Genomic DNA, 17416 nt, shown 5'->3' with positions numbered 1-17416 from the left:
ATGGTACGGGTATTTCCCCCCCCACCTGTGGACTCTTCTTGAAGATCTTTACCTGTGAAAATAAATATGGGCATTTAATTTATACAACATGAACAGTTAACTTACAAACTATTACAAAGTGTCAGGACAATTAAAAACAAATGTGTTTTAAGATTTCTGTGATACAAAAGAGTGCTTAATTTTATTTAATAATATTGTGTTTAACTTCAAGAGACATTCTTGTGTGTGTGAACCTCAAGTGACATTTTTTAGTGTATGAATACACTGTGTAAGATTTCTGTGATACATAAGAGTGCTTAATTTTATTCAATTATATTGTGTTTAACGTCAAGTGACATCTTGTGTGTGTGAACCTCAAGTGACATTCTTAAGTGTATGAATACACTGTGGAAGGTGACATTTTCAAAGTGAACAGTGATTTTGTGATCTCAAAAGTAATTGATCTCAATTATTATATATTGCTTGTTCTTGTTAACAGTTTAATAGTTATATCATTGTTGGAACCTCATTGTTTGTTAAGGCTGCAGGAGCTTAGCCTTCCTGCAGGAGGGAGTAATGATGCACCCCACCTTTTGTTCAATGATATTCTGAATATTAATATTTGTTATTAAATTATACTATTTATGTAGTAAATGAACACTTACCTTTTAATACATGTATTAACATTCCAAGAGTTTTGATGATCACCAGTGAGGGAATTTTATACAAATACATGACTGCATATTTATTATGTCTATACAGAATGCATTTTATAAGTAAAACCCCCCTCACTGTAATTTTAGCTTCCATAAACGTTTAATTATTTTATTGTTGCTAAACACTTGTAAGGAGCGAAGCAGTTTCCATTTTTTTGTAATATGTATATCCATTACAACTCACCACAGAGTTTTAATAGTTAGTTTCCTCTATGTCATATATCTCATTTTACTAAAAATCGCTCTTGGTAAGTCCTCATCAGAGCTTTGTTTACATTCGCTACGGCGGCCATCTTGGATTCTTAGAACTTGTCGACCCGGGTCTATTTGCCTTAGTTGGTCGTTCGATCATAGGTCGGGTCGACCGGGTGCTGAATCGACCAAGGAAGATCAGTGTTCTTTTGGAATCATTCCGGTTCGAGCCTTCACGAAGAACGGTCGTATTTTTGTATCATAAGAACTAAAGAGGTGCTATTCGGTGGATGATCAAGAGAACAGTTAAACTTGAATCGCCGATCCAGTTTGCAGATAAGGTTTTCTACTTTCTTTCTTGTAATTGTTTCGCTTGAAATTTCAATCGGTTCAACTTCATGAATTGTCTCATTTTTTGACTTGTTTGTTTACATCCTGTGGTGACTCATCCGAGATACAGATTCTTCATCTCATTTTTTTAAGTCGATTAACGTTTTCTGTATACGTAGAAATAACTGCTTAGCTCCACGAACCAGATATTCCAGAGTCTTATATATCCGCTGTTGTAATCCAACAATCGACGTACGTTATACAGAATAAATCTGTAAACTTATGGCGGCGTTATTTTGCTTGAAACTTGTTACGACTAACTAATTAAGTCAATACGGGGTAGTACAAAACGGGGCAGTACGCTACAATATTGGTACTTGAAAATGTTCTTTTCCATCATTATGGGAATGGGGTCATGACCTTTGGATTGGGAAAATTGTGTCATTTTGAGAAAAAAAAGTACTTGGAAATACTTTAACATTGAGAATAAAGTTGTTTTCAATGTTATATTTACTAAAGTTCGACTTACGGAGTTGGAAGGGGAAGTTAACTAAACGTAAGAAATTATAATAATAAAGCATTAACATTAAAATAAAAGCATCTATGATTTCAGACGTTGAAGACAATAACATTCAATGCACACCTAACCAGCCCATCCCTGGCAGTAGATCACATGACAGTCACGTGACAGCATTTGATCATGCGCCCATGGATTCTAAAAATAGCAAATCAGATCTTGACTCCAAACGACCAGTTAGAAGAAAGAAAACCACTGAAAGTAATGAAATAACAAAGAAAGAGGCCGTTGAATTGTCTTCTGTTGACAATCTTGTACAGACGAAAGGGCTACATAACACTGTAAAAAATAAAGCTACTTCTTTAAACAATTCAAAACAGACTGGGCAGTATAAACGAAGGCGGACGTTACCAGCAGATCAGTCTACTATGACGCAGTTCTTTGAATGTGATGATGTTGAAAACGCTCATTATACAGATGGCAATGTGGATGATGTTATAGATGAAACTGATGGAAATGCACACATGAAAGCAAAAGGTTCGAGAGCATCAAAGATCAAAGGAAAGTCAGGGGTGACCAAATCCAAGAGAAACACAAGACTAAGGCATAGCCTTGATAGTAAAATCGATATGGTTGCACATTACACTGAGGCTGAAAAAGATGAAACAAATGCAGGTATAGATTCGGACATGACAATTCCTTCAAAGTTGAAGTCAGTGGTCAATAGCAGAAGATTGAGGTCATATTCAGGTCAACATTATGAGGAGGATGGTGGAAAAAATACAGTTTGCAATGAAACCCTTGAAACTCCAACTGTAAACAAGAGGAGGAGTTCTGTATATAAACCATGCTTGAATAGTCCAGATGCCACTGTGACTGCCTCCACCGGCAGCATTGATAGTACACCTGTGGGAAATAGTGGCAGACGTGGAGTTTCTACACCAAAACTGTTGGATGGTTTTAAAGGTTGGTTTTGGTTCATCACAATATCACTGTAGACATTGTTTACTTCTTTTTGAGTCAAGGCTGGGGTTAGGTAGATATAGGATGGACGTGTAAATCGTTGTCAAAACATTCTTGTCAAATATTTCAGGGACTTATTATAAATGTAAATTCCTCAAGGATTTGTTATTTCTGTTGCAGATCTTAAGACTTATGATCCAAATTTGATGTAAGTTCCTGTAAACTTTCCTTTTATAGGTGGACATAAGTATGTTGTCAGGTTCTTATGCTCTTTTGATTTTTTACAGCTTTATTGCTCTTTGAATAATAATTCCTTTCCATATGCATATCAGGCTCTATTGATCAAATTGTACACATCTTATGTAGAATCTCAATCAGATTGACATTGGTTATTTTCAGGTTGTTTCGCTCCAATAAATGTTTAGGCCTTTAAATAGTGATATGTCTAACATAATGTTATAAATTTAAGTATTCCATGTCCGATCAAAGGAACTCATGTAAAACGTTTTTATATAACCTTACAGTGTATGCATTAGGACATTGTCATATTGTTTCATTGTTTCCCTCCACTGAGTTATTACAGAGTTATTTCCCCTTGAATGAAGTGTTGTGTTCATAATATTTACCCATATATTGACATAGCGCATCATTGGGGGAGCATAAATGCCACTGATTTTCTTGTTTAATACTGCAAAGAAAACACATTTACAATTTTAAAAGGTCTCTTCATTGAAGGCTACAATATCTGATTAACAGTTTGGATCCTGATGAGACACCACATTCTGTGGCGTCTCATCTGGATCCAAATTGTTTGCAAAGGCCTTTGAAATTCGGTTCCAGCGCTTAAAGGGTTAACATGTGTGGTCCATACAAGCTAATCAGGGAGCACATTTTTTTGCTTTTATGAAATTTTCCATTTAAAAGCCATTTTAAGGAAATCTCTTTGAAACGAAAATCCAGTCTAGGCGTAAAGTATCATCCCTGATTAGGGATGACAATTTATTCACATGCAATAAGCCCAGTTTTCTCAGGCTAAGGGTGATTTTACAGGAGTGAATAGTGCAGCTTCCACCCCAGTCAGCAGAGTGTCCGCCTTATCAACGTCTCCTCTCATCAACAAACGTAATGCCAAGGGAGAGTACCCTCTTCATGTTGCAGTTATAAAGGTAATCATTTGTTATGATTTAAAGTTTCAAACATGCTTTTGGCGTCATGTAAAAACAGGTCTTATGCAAAACGCAGCAAGCATAGCTCCAGAGTTTGGTTTGGAGCCTCGCTGGACGCATATTGTATAAGACCCATTTTGGCATGACAGGTAATATTTCTTTTAGGAGTGTTTGAATAATCTTGTACTGGATCTATTCATGCAAGAAACTTGAACAACATAAAGCGGCCCATTTTATTGACTCAATAATATTGACAGAACATTTTTTGCCCTCAAGTGTACAATATATCTATCAATTTTTTGTTAATTTGTACTTCATCATTCAAACAAGAAAGAAAATTGATAATGCGTCAATAAATATTTGAGATCTCTGATTTTCATCAATAGATTGACAGTGTTTTCAATATCATCCATTCACTTTCAATTTTATTGTCAATTTTCATTATTGACAATAAAATTGACATTGATATTGTGTGTGGATGGGTGTATTATTAACCTTAAACAGATTAGTTATTGAGATTTTAAGTTAAAAACCTGTTTGAGCCTTATAATGATTGAGGCATAAAGCTTTAAAAGATTCCTCCTTACGTAAAACCAGTACCCTTTTTTGTGAAAAATTATGTAAGCACTTATAAATTTGTGATTGAACTTGTTACCATGAATGATCACTATACATGTACATTCATAAAGGGCTGCATTTCTGCTTTTTATGCCCCGTATCGAATGATCGGGCGTATATTGTTATTGGCCTGTCTGTCATTCTTTCCCAAAACTTGAGCGACTTTGGGCCTTCCAGGCCCTCTTGTTAATCTAAAGTTTATATATGTTCCTATATGTTCTTTGTTTGAAATATGTTCAATTATCAACAGAAAGGCATACTAATTTGCCTAAAAATTAAATATTAATGTTTTCATAAAGTACTTTAATTCTTTGAACTCCACCATCTCAGAATAGATTAGTTCCTTCAGGTATCAAGTGTGGGCATAAGGGCCAATGGCCATCTTGTTCTCATGACATACCTATCTATACAATTGTTATAATACATGTTTGTTCTCTTCAACAGAATGATGTAGCCAAGGCAAGAGAGCTTCTGGAGCTGGGTGCCAGTCCCAATGTTCAGGACAATGCTGGCTGGACTCCACTGGTGAGTGGCAACTTAGAATAGTCTCGTTCATATCTAACTCGTCTTACCACCAACCTCAAGTTAAAAAGGGAGGGACGTATACTCAAATCAACTTGGTCATCTGTTATTCTGCCTGAAGATACAAACTTGTTTGCAGGTGTTCTGCTAAACTATTCATTGAACTAAATTTAAATTTGCACTATTGTTCCTTCTGATATAGAGTTGGGCATGTGGGATTTTTATTGTTAAATTAAAAATTTAAAATATTCTATAATGTTACAATACACATTTCAACATGTGGAATGTGTGTGTGTGTGGGGGGGGGGGGGAGTATTCTTTCGTCTCTGTGATAAATAATTCAAGTTAAGGGACCTGTTCACCAAAAGTAATTTGATGGGGAATCAATCCATGCTAAATTGGTATCGGCTCTTATGAAAGACAATTGCATTTATAATGTGTTGAACTCTGTGTTATTCTAACTCAGACAAGAGGTTGAATATTGTAGTTAATACGTCAGTCAGTCTGTATGTCTTTGCAAGTTTCTGCCTTGTTTTCAGCCTGTAACTATGTTTGCATTGATGAATCAAGTCCCCATATATTATGTATATTGAAAATATGAATATATTGGCCCCTATTTCAGCAGGATTCCTGTAAATATGGTAACATGGATTGAGCAATCCTCCTTGAGGATCATTTCTATTGTGATTTATCAATATTTCTGCTCTTGCATGCCTCCGTCAAGGTCATGGATTCCCAAGGTGATCAAAAAAATATATCTGCAATGTCTTCAGCATGATGCCTGTAACCACAGCTACATTTGTACCTGGATCATGCAAGTCTTCTTCTTGGTCATGTATTTTGAACAAATGAATATTATTTTCTGCCTAGTTTTCAGCATGAGGCGTTAAAATAGGTCTGCATGGATGAAGCAAGCGCTTTCATGATCATTTCCATAGTGATTCATTTATATTTAAGCCTCGTTTTCAACACCAGGCCTGTAACCATGGCCATCAGGATCTTGCAACCCTCCATCAAGAAAATGTATTTCCATGTAGATCCATGAATATTTCTGCATTGCTTTCAACACCAGGCCATAAACCATATCAATATGGATCTAGCAAAGTTTGCCAAACCTCCTTTTAGAAAATGTACTTCAAAACTATAAAATATGATTTATTCAAAAAATATATTTATGCCCCCCTTCGAAGAAGAGGGGTTATATTGTTTTGCACATGTCGGTCCGTCCGTATGTCTGTCCGTCCACCAGATGGTTTCCGGATGATAACTCAAGAACGCTTAGACCTAGGATCATGAAACTTCATAGGTACATTGATCGTTACTCGCAGATGACCCCTTTTGATTTTGAGGTCACTAGGTCAAAGGTCAAGGTCACGGTGACCGGAAATAGTAAAATGGTTTCCAGATGATTACTCAAGAACGCTTATGCCTAGTATCATGAAACTTCATAGGTACATTGATCATGACTCGCAGATGACCCCTATTGATTTTCAGATCACTAGGTCAAAGGTAAAGGTCACGGTGACCCTAAATAGTAAAATGGTTTCAGGATGATAACTCAAGAACACTTATGCCTAGGATCATGAAACTTCATAGGTACATTGATCATGACTCGCAAATGACCCCTATTGATTTTCTGGTCACTAGGTCAAATGTAAAGGTCACGGTGACCCGAAATAGTAAAATGGTTTCTGGATGATAACTCAAGAACACTTATGCCTAGGATCATGAAACTACATAGGTACATTGATCATGACTCGCAGATGACCCCTATTGATTTGCAGGTCAAATGTCAAGGTTACGGTGACTCAACTTAGAAAAATGGTTTCCGGATGATAACTCAAGAACGCTTATGCCTAGGATCATGAAACTTCATAGGTACATTGATCATGACTCGCAGATGACCCCTATTGACATTCAGGTCACAAGGTCACGGTGACTTGACACAGTTAAATGGTTTCCGGATGATAACTCAAGAAAGCTTACGCCTAGGATCATGAAACTTCATAGGTACATTGATCATGACTCGCAGATGACCCCTGTTGATTTTCAGGTCAAAGGTCAAGGTCACAGTTCAAAAAAACGTATTCGCACAATGGCTGCCACTACAACTGACAGCCCATATTTTTATATATTTGCCATGTTTTCAGCACGAGGCCTGTAACCACGGCTACCTGGACCTAGCAAGCCTCCTTCTAGATCACTGTGCGCTGATCAACATTCCAGGTCACGAAAACGATACGCCGTTACACGACTCCATTGTCAACAATCGAGTGGACTGCGTGAAACTGCTGGTGTCAAGAGGGGCATCTTTGACACTCCGGTAATAGCTAGTTTAATTCACAGGGGTTTCATTAAAGTTTTAAGTACAGGTAAGCAGTTGATGAAAACAGTATATAAAAGAAGTATACATTTGTAATAAATATTTTTATAAACCTGTTATAGAATTGTAGCCTAGTTATATGACAGTTCAGTCAAAATAGCTTAGGGATTAAACGCCTAAATGGTCTTTATGAAACATTGATTAAATTCATGCAGATGCTGCCAAATAAAAGCTCCAGTTGTTAATTATTTTATGAAATGTGGACTAATTTGACATGTACATTAATTTTAACTGGTCTCTTTAAAAACAAGGTTTTATGCATGCGTTTAAAGTATAATTTCAGATAAGCATGTGCAGCTCACCGAGACAAATCTGTCATGAGACTTTCTGCAGTGACTAGATTGTCTTTTATATGAGACTTCCTTTAAATTCATAAAAGCGGAAAGTGTCTTCTCTCTGACAACAGTAAACACTTTACCAACTTGAATTAATCCCTCCCCACTCAGATGTAAAGTGAAAATGGCTATGTGCAAATAGTATAAAACCAGAACAGCCAACGAGTAACTGGCAGTCTGTTCAGGTTTTAAGCTGTTTGCTGCTCATCAGTATCTAAAGGTTTTAAATGAAGCGTTTAAAACTTTAATACAGTAAGAAAGATCTTTAATATTATTTAACTTTCTAAGGGACTACAAATGCGTAAAAAAGTATCTAAATTGTAAAGGGTTAAATACGTATCTAAGTGGTATAGGGTTAAATACATATTAAAGTGGTAAGGGTTAAATACGTATTTAAGTGGTAAAGGGTTAAATACGTATCTAAGAGTTAAAGGGTTAAATATGTATCTAAGAGTTAAAGGGTTAAATATGTATCTAAGAGTTAAAGGGTTAAATACATATCTAAGAGTTAAAGGGTTAAATACATATCTTAGAGTTGAAGGGTTAAATACGTATCTAAGAGTTAAAGGGTTTAATACATATCTAAGAGTTAAAGGGTTAAATACAGATCTAAGAGTTAAAGGGTTAAATACGTATCTAAGAGTTAAATGGTTAAATACATATCTTAGAGTTAAAGGGTTAAATACATATTTAAGAGTTAAAGGGTTAAATATGTATCTAAGATTTAAAGGGTAAAATACATATCTTAGAGTTAAAGGGTTAAATACGTATCTAAGAGTTAAATGGTTAAATACGTATCTAAGACTTAAAAGGTTAAATACATATCTAAGAGTTAAAGGGTTAAATACGTATCTAAGAGTTAAAGGGTTAAATACATATCTTAGAGTTAAAGGGTTAAATACGTATCTAAGAGTTAAAGGGTTAAATACATATCTTAGCGTTAAAGGTTTAAATACGTACCTAAGAGTTAAAGGGTTTAATATGTATCTAAGAGTTAAAGGGTTAAATACATATCTAAGAGTTAAAGGGTTAAATACGTATCAAAGGGTTAAATATGTATCTCAGAGTTAAAGGGTTAAATATGTATCTCAGAGTTTAAGGGTTAAATATGTATCTAAGAGTTAAAGGGATAAATACATATCTAAGAGTTAAAGGGTTAAATACGTATCTAAGAGTTAAAGGGTTAAATACGTATCTAAGAGTTAAAGGGTTAAATATGTATCTAAGAGTTAAAGGGATAAATACATATCTAAGAGTTAAAGGGTTAAATACGTATCTAAGAGTTAAAGGGTTAAATACGTATCTAAGAGTTAAAGGGTTAAATACGTATCTAAGAGTTAAAGGGTTAAATACGTATCTAAGAGTTAAAGGGTTAAATATGTATCTAAGAGTTAAAGGGTTAAATATGTATCTAAGAGTTAAAGGGTTAAATATGTATCTAAGCGGTAAATGGTTAAGCCTGGTTGTCCCAGAGCAAGGCTCATTTCTTTTTTTTCTAGGTCGCCATGGTGTAATGGATATGGTGTCCGCCTAGCGATTGGGAGGTTATGGGTTCGATCCCCACTGTGGGAGCGTTCTTAAGATCTCCCCCAAAGACACCAAGTACATGTTCTAGGCCCAAGAAACGGACTCGAGAGTGTTTCAATAAGCCCGAGGCTTTTGATGCAATCGAGCTAAAATAAATTGGGTTAAACTAAGGCTCATTTCTATGTTGTTGAATACAGGAACATGCATGGGCTGACTGCCCATGACCTTGCAACATCGGATGATATGCGTGACGCCCTGCAGACTCCAGTCTTGGCTGAAGTACCTGTAGATAGCCAGGTATGAAAACCTGTTCAGGAAATTACTTTGTATAAAACCAGGTATGCAAACCTGTTCAGGAAATTACTATTAAAAAAAACTATTACTTTGTTTTCTTTTGAAGTCACTGGTTGTTATTAATATAGCAATGATGCAAATTAAAAACATTCTAATTGAAAGAGTTCAGTGTGTTGTTGATGCTAAATAGTTATTTCTAACTAACAAACATTTCTTTAAAGATCATATTTCCACTGGAATCATGATGACATTATAAAACTTGATGTGTTTTTTTAATCAATTGCATGTAAAACAAAAAGCATGTGCTAAATTCATATTTGATTGTGCACATTAGTTGTTTACCTGGTATGTAAAATTGCACTCACCTGTTAGAATTGGCAATTTTAATGTTGCTTTAGAGGAATAGGATATTCAAAACACTAACCTTATTTGGCAACCCTATTTCAGATCAGTTAAGGCCTTTATTCTGCAACAGGTGCTTATATGAAAACAATATGATTTGACTCTGTTGATTATACAGTAACTAGCCCAAGTGTGAGCGCGTAGAAGTAATAATTTCATTGGAAGCTTTTATTTTCCCATGAAATATCATAAAAGCTCTACAGTTAATTTTTTGAGAAAATGTGTGTCTTGGTAGGGGATGGGGGGACTGACAAATCAGGGCTTATTTTCTGCCTTTCTGAAGCAGCCCTGGCTCCCTCGTGAAAAAATCGAATCACAAACTTTCCAAAATCGTGAGAGATAAAAATGAGTTGTGAACTTGTAAAAATTGTGAAATTCAGTTTGTTAAGAATGTGTACAGTCAAATCATATTAAATACTTGCATCGTATTAAAAATTTCTTTAATAAATGCATAACAATAATTTTTTCATTGTATGGTCTCTTTTTTTTTCAACAAATAACCACTTACATTCAAATCATCTGATCAGAGTATGATAAAAAATATGTGTCACCATTATATAACATAAGCTGCATTTTAATTATTACAACTAAGCATAATCATTGTTTATTGTTGGAAATATTCAACTTGAAAAAATGAAATTCAAAACCGTTATTTATTCTACCAACATCGTTGACAGTTTATAAAGGGTCGGAAAAATATGTTACACTATCAAAGTAACTTTTTTAATTGCATACTGCTTGATCATCCTTCCAATTATATCTGTATTTGTTGATTCATCCCCCCAGTTCATACGTAAACTTTTTATGCCCCCTGATCGAATGATTGGGGGCATATTGTTTTTGGCCTGTCTGTCTGTCATTCATTCATTTTGTGTGTCCCAAAGCTTTAACCTAGGTTAAAGTTTTGCAATAACTTTTGTATTTAAGATAGCAACTTGATATTTGGCATGCATGTGTATCTCATGGAGCTGCACAGTTTTTAGTGGTGAAAGGTCAAGGTCATCGTTCAAGGTCAAAGCTCAAATATATGGCTTCAAAGCGGCGCAATAGGGGTCATTGTGTTTCTGACAAACACATCTCGTGTTCTTGTTTATAATCAGCCGAAATTTCCCCTTGTTGTAAAGTCAACCCAGTTTACCCTTACTTCACAGTATTCTTACTGTTTTAATGTTTACAGTTTGTAGACACCCTGGAGTATCAGGCGCCATGTTTGTTGGGAACCGGTCTAACCAGAGAAGAGAAAGTCCAGCTACAGAAAGCTGGTACCATGCTGCATGTCAAACTATCTGATGAAGTTACACCTGAAGGTAGGATGTTTTCTTTATGCTAGCTGGGCGCCGGACATAAGGTTGGAACCTTTCTATATGTGAAATGGAATAAGGTACTCCTGAAAGTATACAGGGGGGGGGATAAGACTACTTTTGAGAGTATTTCTGTTCTAAACATTTCTGTACTTGTCTTGTCATGTCCACTCCAAATTTCCTGTACTATTTGGAGGAATTTCATCTAACTTGGCTAAAATGTTTTTAACCAGATTTTCCACAATGCCGGCAGTTAGCGTCATACATCTGGTTTATGATCGATAACTTTACTTTGCAATTACCAATTTTGATGAAACTTCAGATATGGCAAGCTTGCACTGAAACCTAGCTTGGGATTGTAATTTGGGCTAGTTGGGTGAAGGTCAAGTTCACTGTCACTTTACAACAATGGCATATGCTCAAAGCTTCAATTTGGATTTTGAACTATGTGCTGAGCAAGCTCCTGGGTTCATTTTGAGCACTTTGGATAATTGTCAAGGTCATTTTACTAATAATTAAAAAAAAGTAATAGCTCTTGAATTAGGATTCAAATATTGTGCTGAAATTGTGTGTTGGTAGCTTGCATGTATTCCATCTAGGACCATTTATGTCAAGGTCACTGTTATCTTAAAATAGAAAAGCGGTAAAAACTCAATGGCTTGATTTATATGTGCCTATTGTTCTGACCAGCAGGTTTATATCAATATCATTTAAAAGAGAACAACTGATTTAATGCAAATATAAATGGTTTATTATGCTTTCTATAAATATAACTTTAATTTGAATGGAGCTCATTCCAACTCAAGATCATGGTAACACTTTAAAGTTGAATATTCAACCAATTTATTTCATGTCCATTCTGCTGCTTATTTTATTTACATGCTTTTCATAAAACATAGTTATGTTCATAAAGCTTTTGGCAGTCAAGCAACCTCAAGGTCACACTTGATGGACAAAGAGTTTGGGGCGAGATAAATATAGCTATTCTTTGTACTGCCTTTTTGTTATATCTTAGGCATACTTGGGCATGTTGGATGATACACTTACATTTTGCAAGATTCTGCAGAATAGTTGGCTTTTTTTCTTGAACCTTGTGGATTTCTGCTCCCTATGTTCCCATTTTTTCCTCCAATCTTTTGACAATATTTTCTCAAGCGTGCTTTGCACCTTCAGGAATCATACCTGTTAAATTAAACAATTAGTGAAACAACCGTTCTACTCTCTATTTTCAGTGACCCATATAATCACGAAGGTGAACAAGGACGGAATGTGTCCCCGCACCATTAAGACTGTGCTGGGCACATTGACTGGCAAATGGATTTTAAACATGGAGTGTATGTACCAACAACAAATTGTTCTAGGTGTAATGTAAATATCTTCCCTTAAGGGTACCAAATTGGTACAGTTTCTGGGCTCATCACCCATCCATAGCATAAAGTCTTGACTTAGACTGGAGGAATGAAAATTCGTTATGAAATTTTCCCCCAATCTCAAAATGTATACTATTTTCCATAATGACCGACTAAAAATCCCGATCGAAGGAATCTACACATCTCATCTTCTTATCGAGCTATATTAGTTAAACCATAGCAATTGTAATGATATAAAAACTATTTCTTTAATATGTAGTATTGTTGGCAAATATTTTAAGTTTATTCAAAGCGACACTATTGTTCGCAACTTAGAACCCCAAAACATTCCCAAAATGGGGGAATAAAAAACAATATTTTCATATGCTTATCATTCAGTGTTTCCTATTACTATGGTAACAAACAGGGCTCGAGACCAGTCTAGCTATGGGCAGACTGGTTTGTGAGGAAGCATTTGAAGCACCCGGCACCAGTCTATTCCCCAAGACAATGTTTCCTAATTCCATTCTCACACACAGGGCTAGAGACCAGTCTGGCTATGGGCAGACTGGTTTGTGAGGAAGCATTTGAAGTGCCCGCTACCAGTCTATTCCCCAACTCAATGTTTCCTAATTCCATTCTCACACACAGGGCTAGAGACCAGTCTGGCTATGGGCAGACTGGTTTGTGAGGAAGCTTTTGAAGTGCCGGGCACCAGTCTATTCCCCAACTCTCAGGCACCAATGAAGGGACGAAAGAACAGACAAAAACTTGTGAGTACCAACATCTGGGATCATATAATATTTACTTGCAAAGAAAATTTAATGCTTTTGCAGAACTGAATGTAAAGTTTGTTTGTTTCGACCAAATCATAGTATTTGATGAAAAAGGTTGCAATATTTTAAAGAGATAAATATTTTTCAGCTCAATAAAGGCAGAACATCTTTTCAATTGGACATAATTATGCCACCCTTCGCAGAAGAGGGGATATATTGCTTTGCACATGTCGGTCAGTCTGTCGGTCCGTCCACCAGGTGGTTTCCGGATGATAACTCAAGAACGCTTGGGCCTAGGAACATGAAACTTCATAGGTAGATTGATCATGACTCGCAGATGCCCCCTATTGATTTTCAGATCACTAGGTCAAAGGTCAAGGTCACAGTGACCCGAAATAGTAAAATGGTTTCGGGATGATAACTCAAGAACGCTTATGCCTAGGATCATGAAACTTCGTAAGTAGATTGATAATGGCAGGCAGATAACCTTATTATGCCCCCCTTCAAAGAAGAGGGGGTATATTGCTTTGCACATGTCGGTCGGTCTGTCGGTCGGTCCGTCCACCAGGTGGTTTCCGGATGATAACTCAAGAACGCTTGGGGCTAGGATCATGAAACTTCATAGGTACATTGATCATGACTTGCAGATGACCCCTATTGATTTTGAGGTCACTAGGTCAAAGGTCAAGGTCATGGCGACCCGAAATAGTAAAATGGTTTCTGGATGATAACTCAAAAACGCAAACGCCTAGGATCATACAACTTCATGGTTAGATTGATCATGACTCGCAGATGACCCCTATTGATTTTGAGGTCACTAGGTCAAAGGTCAAGGTCACGGTGACCCGAAATAGTAAAATGGTTTCCTGATGATAACTCAAGAATGCATGCGCCTAGGATCATGAAACTTCATGGGTAGATTGATCATGACTCGCAGATGACCCCTATTCATTTTGAGGTCACTAGGTCAAAGGTCAAGGTCACGGTGACCCGAAATAGTAAAATGATTTTGGGATGATAACTCAAGAACGCTGTTGCCTAGGATCATGACACTGACTCGCATATGACCCCTATTGATTTTCAGGTCACTAGGTCAAAGGTCAAGGTCACAGTGACAAAAAACGTATTCACACAATGGCTGCCACTACAACGGACAGCCCATATGGGGGGCATGCATGTTTTACAAACAGCCCTTGTTGATTTTCAGGTCACTAGGTCAATGGGTCAAGGTCACGGTGACCCGAAATAGTAAATTGGTTTCCGGATGATAACTCAAGAACGCTTATGCCTAGGATCATGAAACGTCATAGGTACATTGATAATGACTCGCAGATGACCCCTATTGATTTTCAGGTCACTAGGTCAAAGGTCAAGGTCATGGTGACCCGAAATAGTAAAATGGTTTCCGGATGAGAACTCAAGAACGCTTATGCCTAGGATCATGAAACTTGATAGGTAGATTGATCATGACTCGCAGATGACCCCTATTGATTTTCAGGTCACTAGGTCAAAGGTCAAGGTCACTGTGACCCGAAATAGTAAAATGGTTACCGTATGATAACAAAAGAATGCTTATGGCTAGGATCATGAAACTTCATAGGTACATTGATCATGACTGGCAGATGACCCCTATTGATTATCAGGTCACTAGGTCAAAGGTCAAGGTCGCAGTGACAAAAAACATATTCACAAAATGGCTGTCACTACAACGGAGAGCCCATATGGGGGGCATGGATGTTTTATAAACAGCCCTTGTTATTTATGAACTTACATACTTTAACAATTGCATGTTGTTAAAGAAAATTGTTGAAATCTGATCAAAATATGAACACCCAGATGAGAACATTTCATACTTCCCTCTATTAAAACCATTAGATGGGACAAAGTATTTTACATCTTATTCCAGTTACCGGGCCTATTTCATGGCTGCAAGTTCTACTTCCATGGCAGTTTTGAGTTCGCTCAACCCTCGAAAGACGACCTGACCCAGATTATCACCGTTGCCGAGGGAACAATACTGACCCGCGAACCAAAACCTGGTTATCTTGACAACAACCTTACAGTTCCCTACCATGCGGACCCAAGTTGTGAATTTGCCAATATCTGCGTGTTTATTGTGCATGAGAAAATTTCTGACAGAGTTGTTTTGAGAAATAAGAATATGTGTTCAGTTACATCTGCTTGGATCATGGACAGCGCTTGTAACTTTCAATTCATGCCTCTTCCATGTGCACAGTTATGAATGATTGGATAGTGTCATGCTGAAAGAATCGGGTCCCTTATTTCATTAACAACTTTTTTATAATGAAGAATAAAGCTTTAAATAATAAAAGCATAATAAATATAATTACTTATCCTATCAGCTGATTTCTTCTTTTGAGAGTGAAAAATAATTTCACTTAAGTTCAAAGTTACAATGTTTTGTATTTCTTTACTAAATAAGGAAACACATGTTTGTTTGGAATTCCTTAAATAACATTGGCATAATGATGCTATTTAAATGTATATTTTAATGCCAATCTATTGCAATATGAAATGAAACACTTAAGAAAATTTCCCAATTTAAGGATAAGAATAAAAATTAACGTAAGATGCTTCTGGAATACCACCCCAGGCCTTAACTTAAATGATGTATCTACTTAAGAAAATATACATCAGCAAGTACCAATTGTAGTATTTGCATTTACAAATTATTTTTTTTTTATAAAGAATGCTACAAATTGAATGGCTTACTACCTTTTTAGATTCTAATATTGTCCATAGCACTGTTTATTTTGAGGACTGCAAACAAGGGCTGGTTGATATGTGCCCGTTATTCTTTTTATAAAATGCTGTAATTGAACTGTATTTTTTTATGCTTCAATCATTGTTATGCGTGTTGAACTTTCCCCCAAAATTTTTTGTTGTTGATGGGGAGGTTGTGTGCAGAAGGACTGAGTCAGTCAGGCTGAAAAACTTAAATGTTGCAATTCAGGGTCTTGTTTACCCTTTAAAAGATGTTTATGAAACTTGCCTAATATATTTAGGTGAGATGTGCAAAAGGCATAAATCTGTTATTCTGGCTCAAGATCAAAGTCACACTTGAATGTAAATTATTAATTCCTCTATTTTATATCTGCTCTATATTTTCTATCATTTTTATCAAATTTAGCCGAAATGTTTAGGTCATTAAGACAATGTGCAAAAGGTATTAGCCAATCTTTCCACTTCAATGCTGGATCTTTGGGCCTTTATTGTCATGTACATTTCAGTATATTCAATACCCTTTGAATGATATTCATGAAATCTGCACCAAACCTCTAATGGTTGGTAAAATAGCTGCAAGTGAAGAAGGAATAAGACCGTCATGCCATCTGAAGGTCACATTTAAAGGTCAGAACGATAATGGCGGGGGATATTTCTGTCCATTCCACTACCTAAACAATCCTTATTTTGCACACAAAAACTGGTGATGATTACAAGTTATGTATATCTAATTTTAATCTTCTAATAAATATCTATTTAACATTTTGTTAATTTTTTACTGGATGTTGCCGTACCTTCAGATTCATTTACATCAGTTTCTTCATCCGTCATCACTAGATCAATATTAAGATTTAAAATGTTTTTATACTTTTTGATAAGTTTAATGAAGACAAAATTCTTTCTAAATCTTGATTATTTCAAAGTCAGTGTACCTTATTAAATGCCCATTACAAAAACAGTCCAAGGTCAAGGTCACAATTCAAGGTTAAGGTCAAATTGATTAAATTTGTAATTGACTCTTTTTCTGGTTCATATTTTTTCCACCATGGATGGATTTTCATGCTTTTCGCCATGATTGATCACCTTTATGAGACAGAGTGCGCTCACAGCAGTCCAAAGTCAATGCCTCAATCAAGGTCAAAGGTCATATTTAGGAAATGCATACTTGACACTTTATTCTGAGAATTTTGTCCAGCAAGGATGGATTTTCAAAGAGCTTTTAATAAGTGACCAGCTTGGTAAGGCAGTATCATGTGACCAGCTTGGTAAGGCAGTATCATGTGACCAGCTTGGTAAGGCAG

The 17416-nt window shown here is 36.1% G+C and overlaps 1 protein-coding gene across 1 annotated transcript in view; it reads left to right on the top strand.

Moving 5' to 3' along the window:
* LOC127854987 (BRCA1-associated RING domain protein 1-like) overlaps nucleotides 1-16875 on the top strand; it is a 42743-nt gene extending 25868 nt beyond the window's left edge. Inside the window, exons 4-12 of the mRNA XM_052390202.1 lie at nucleotides 1831-2700; nucleotides 3748-3863; nucleotides 4926-5006; nucleotides 7154-7326; nucleotides 9446-9545; nucleotides 11122-11251; nucleotides 12478-12579; nucleotides 13246-13367; nucleotides 15277-16875. Of these exons, the coding sequence (XP_052246162.1) occupies nucleotides 1831-2700; nucleotides 3748-3863; nucleotides 4926-5006; nucleotides 7154-7326; nucleotides 9446-9545; nucleotides 11122-11251; nucleotides 12478-12579; nucleotides 13246-13367; nucleotides 15277-15612 (2030 nt within the window). The 3' untranslated portion in view covers nucleotides 15613-16875. The remainder of the gene's footprint in view (nucleotides 1-1830; nucleotides 2701-3747; nucleotides 3864-4925; nucleotides 5007-7153; nucleotides 7327-9445; nucleotides 9546-11121; nucleotides 11252-12477; nucleotides 12580-13245; nucleotides 13368-15276) is intronic.
* Nucleotides 16876-17416: the final 541 nt, after the last annotated feature.

Source organism: Dreissena polymorpha, chromosome 13 (assembly GCF_020536995.1).
Source record: "Dreissena polymorpha isolate Duluth1 chromosome 13, UMN_Dpol_1.0, whole genome shotgun sequence".
Lineage (NCBI taxonomy): Eukaryota > Metazoa > Mollusca > Bivalvia > Myida > Dreissenidae > Dreissena > Dreissena polymorpha.
Note: the sequence above shows the minus strand (reverse complement) of the source record. Positions and strands in the feature narration are given on the sequence as shown.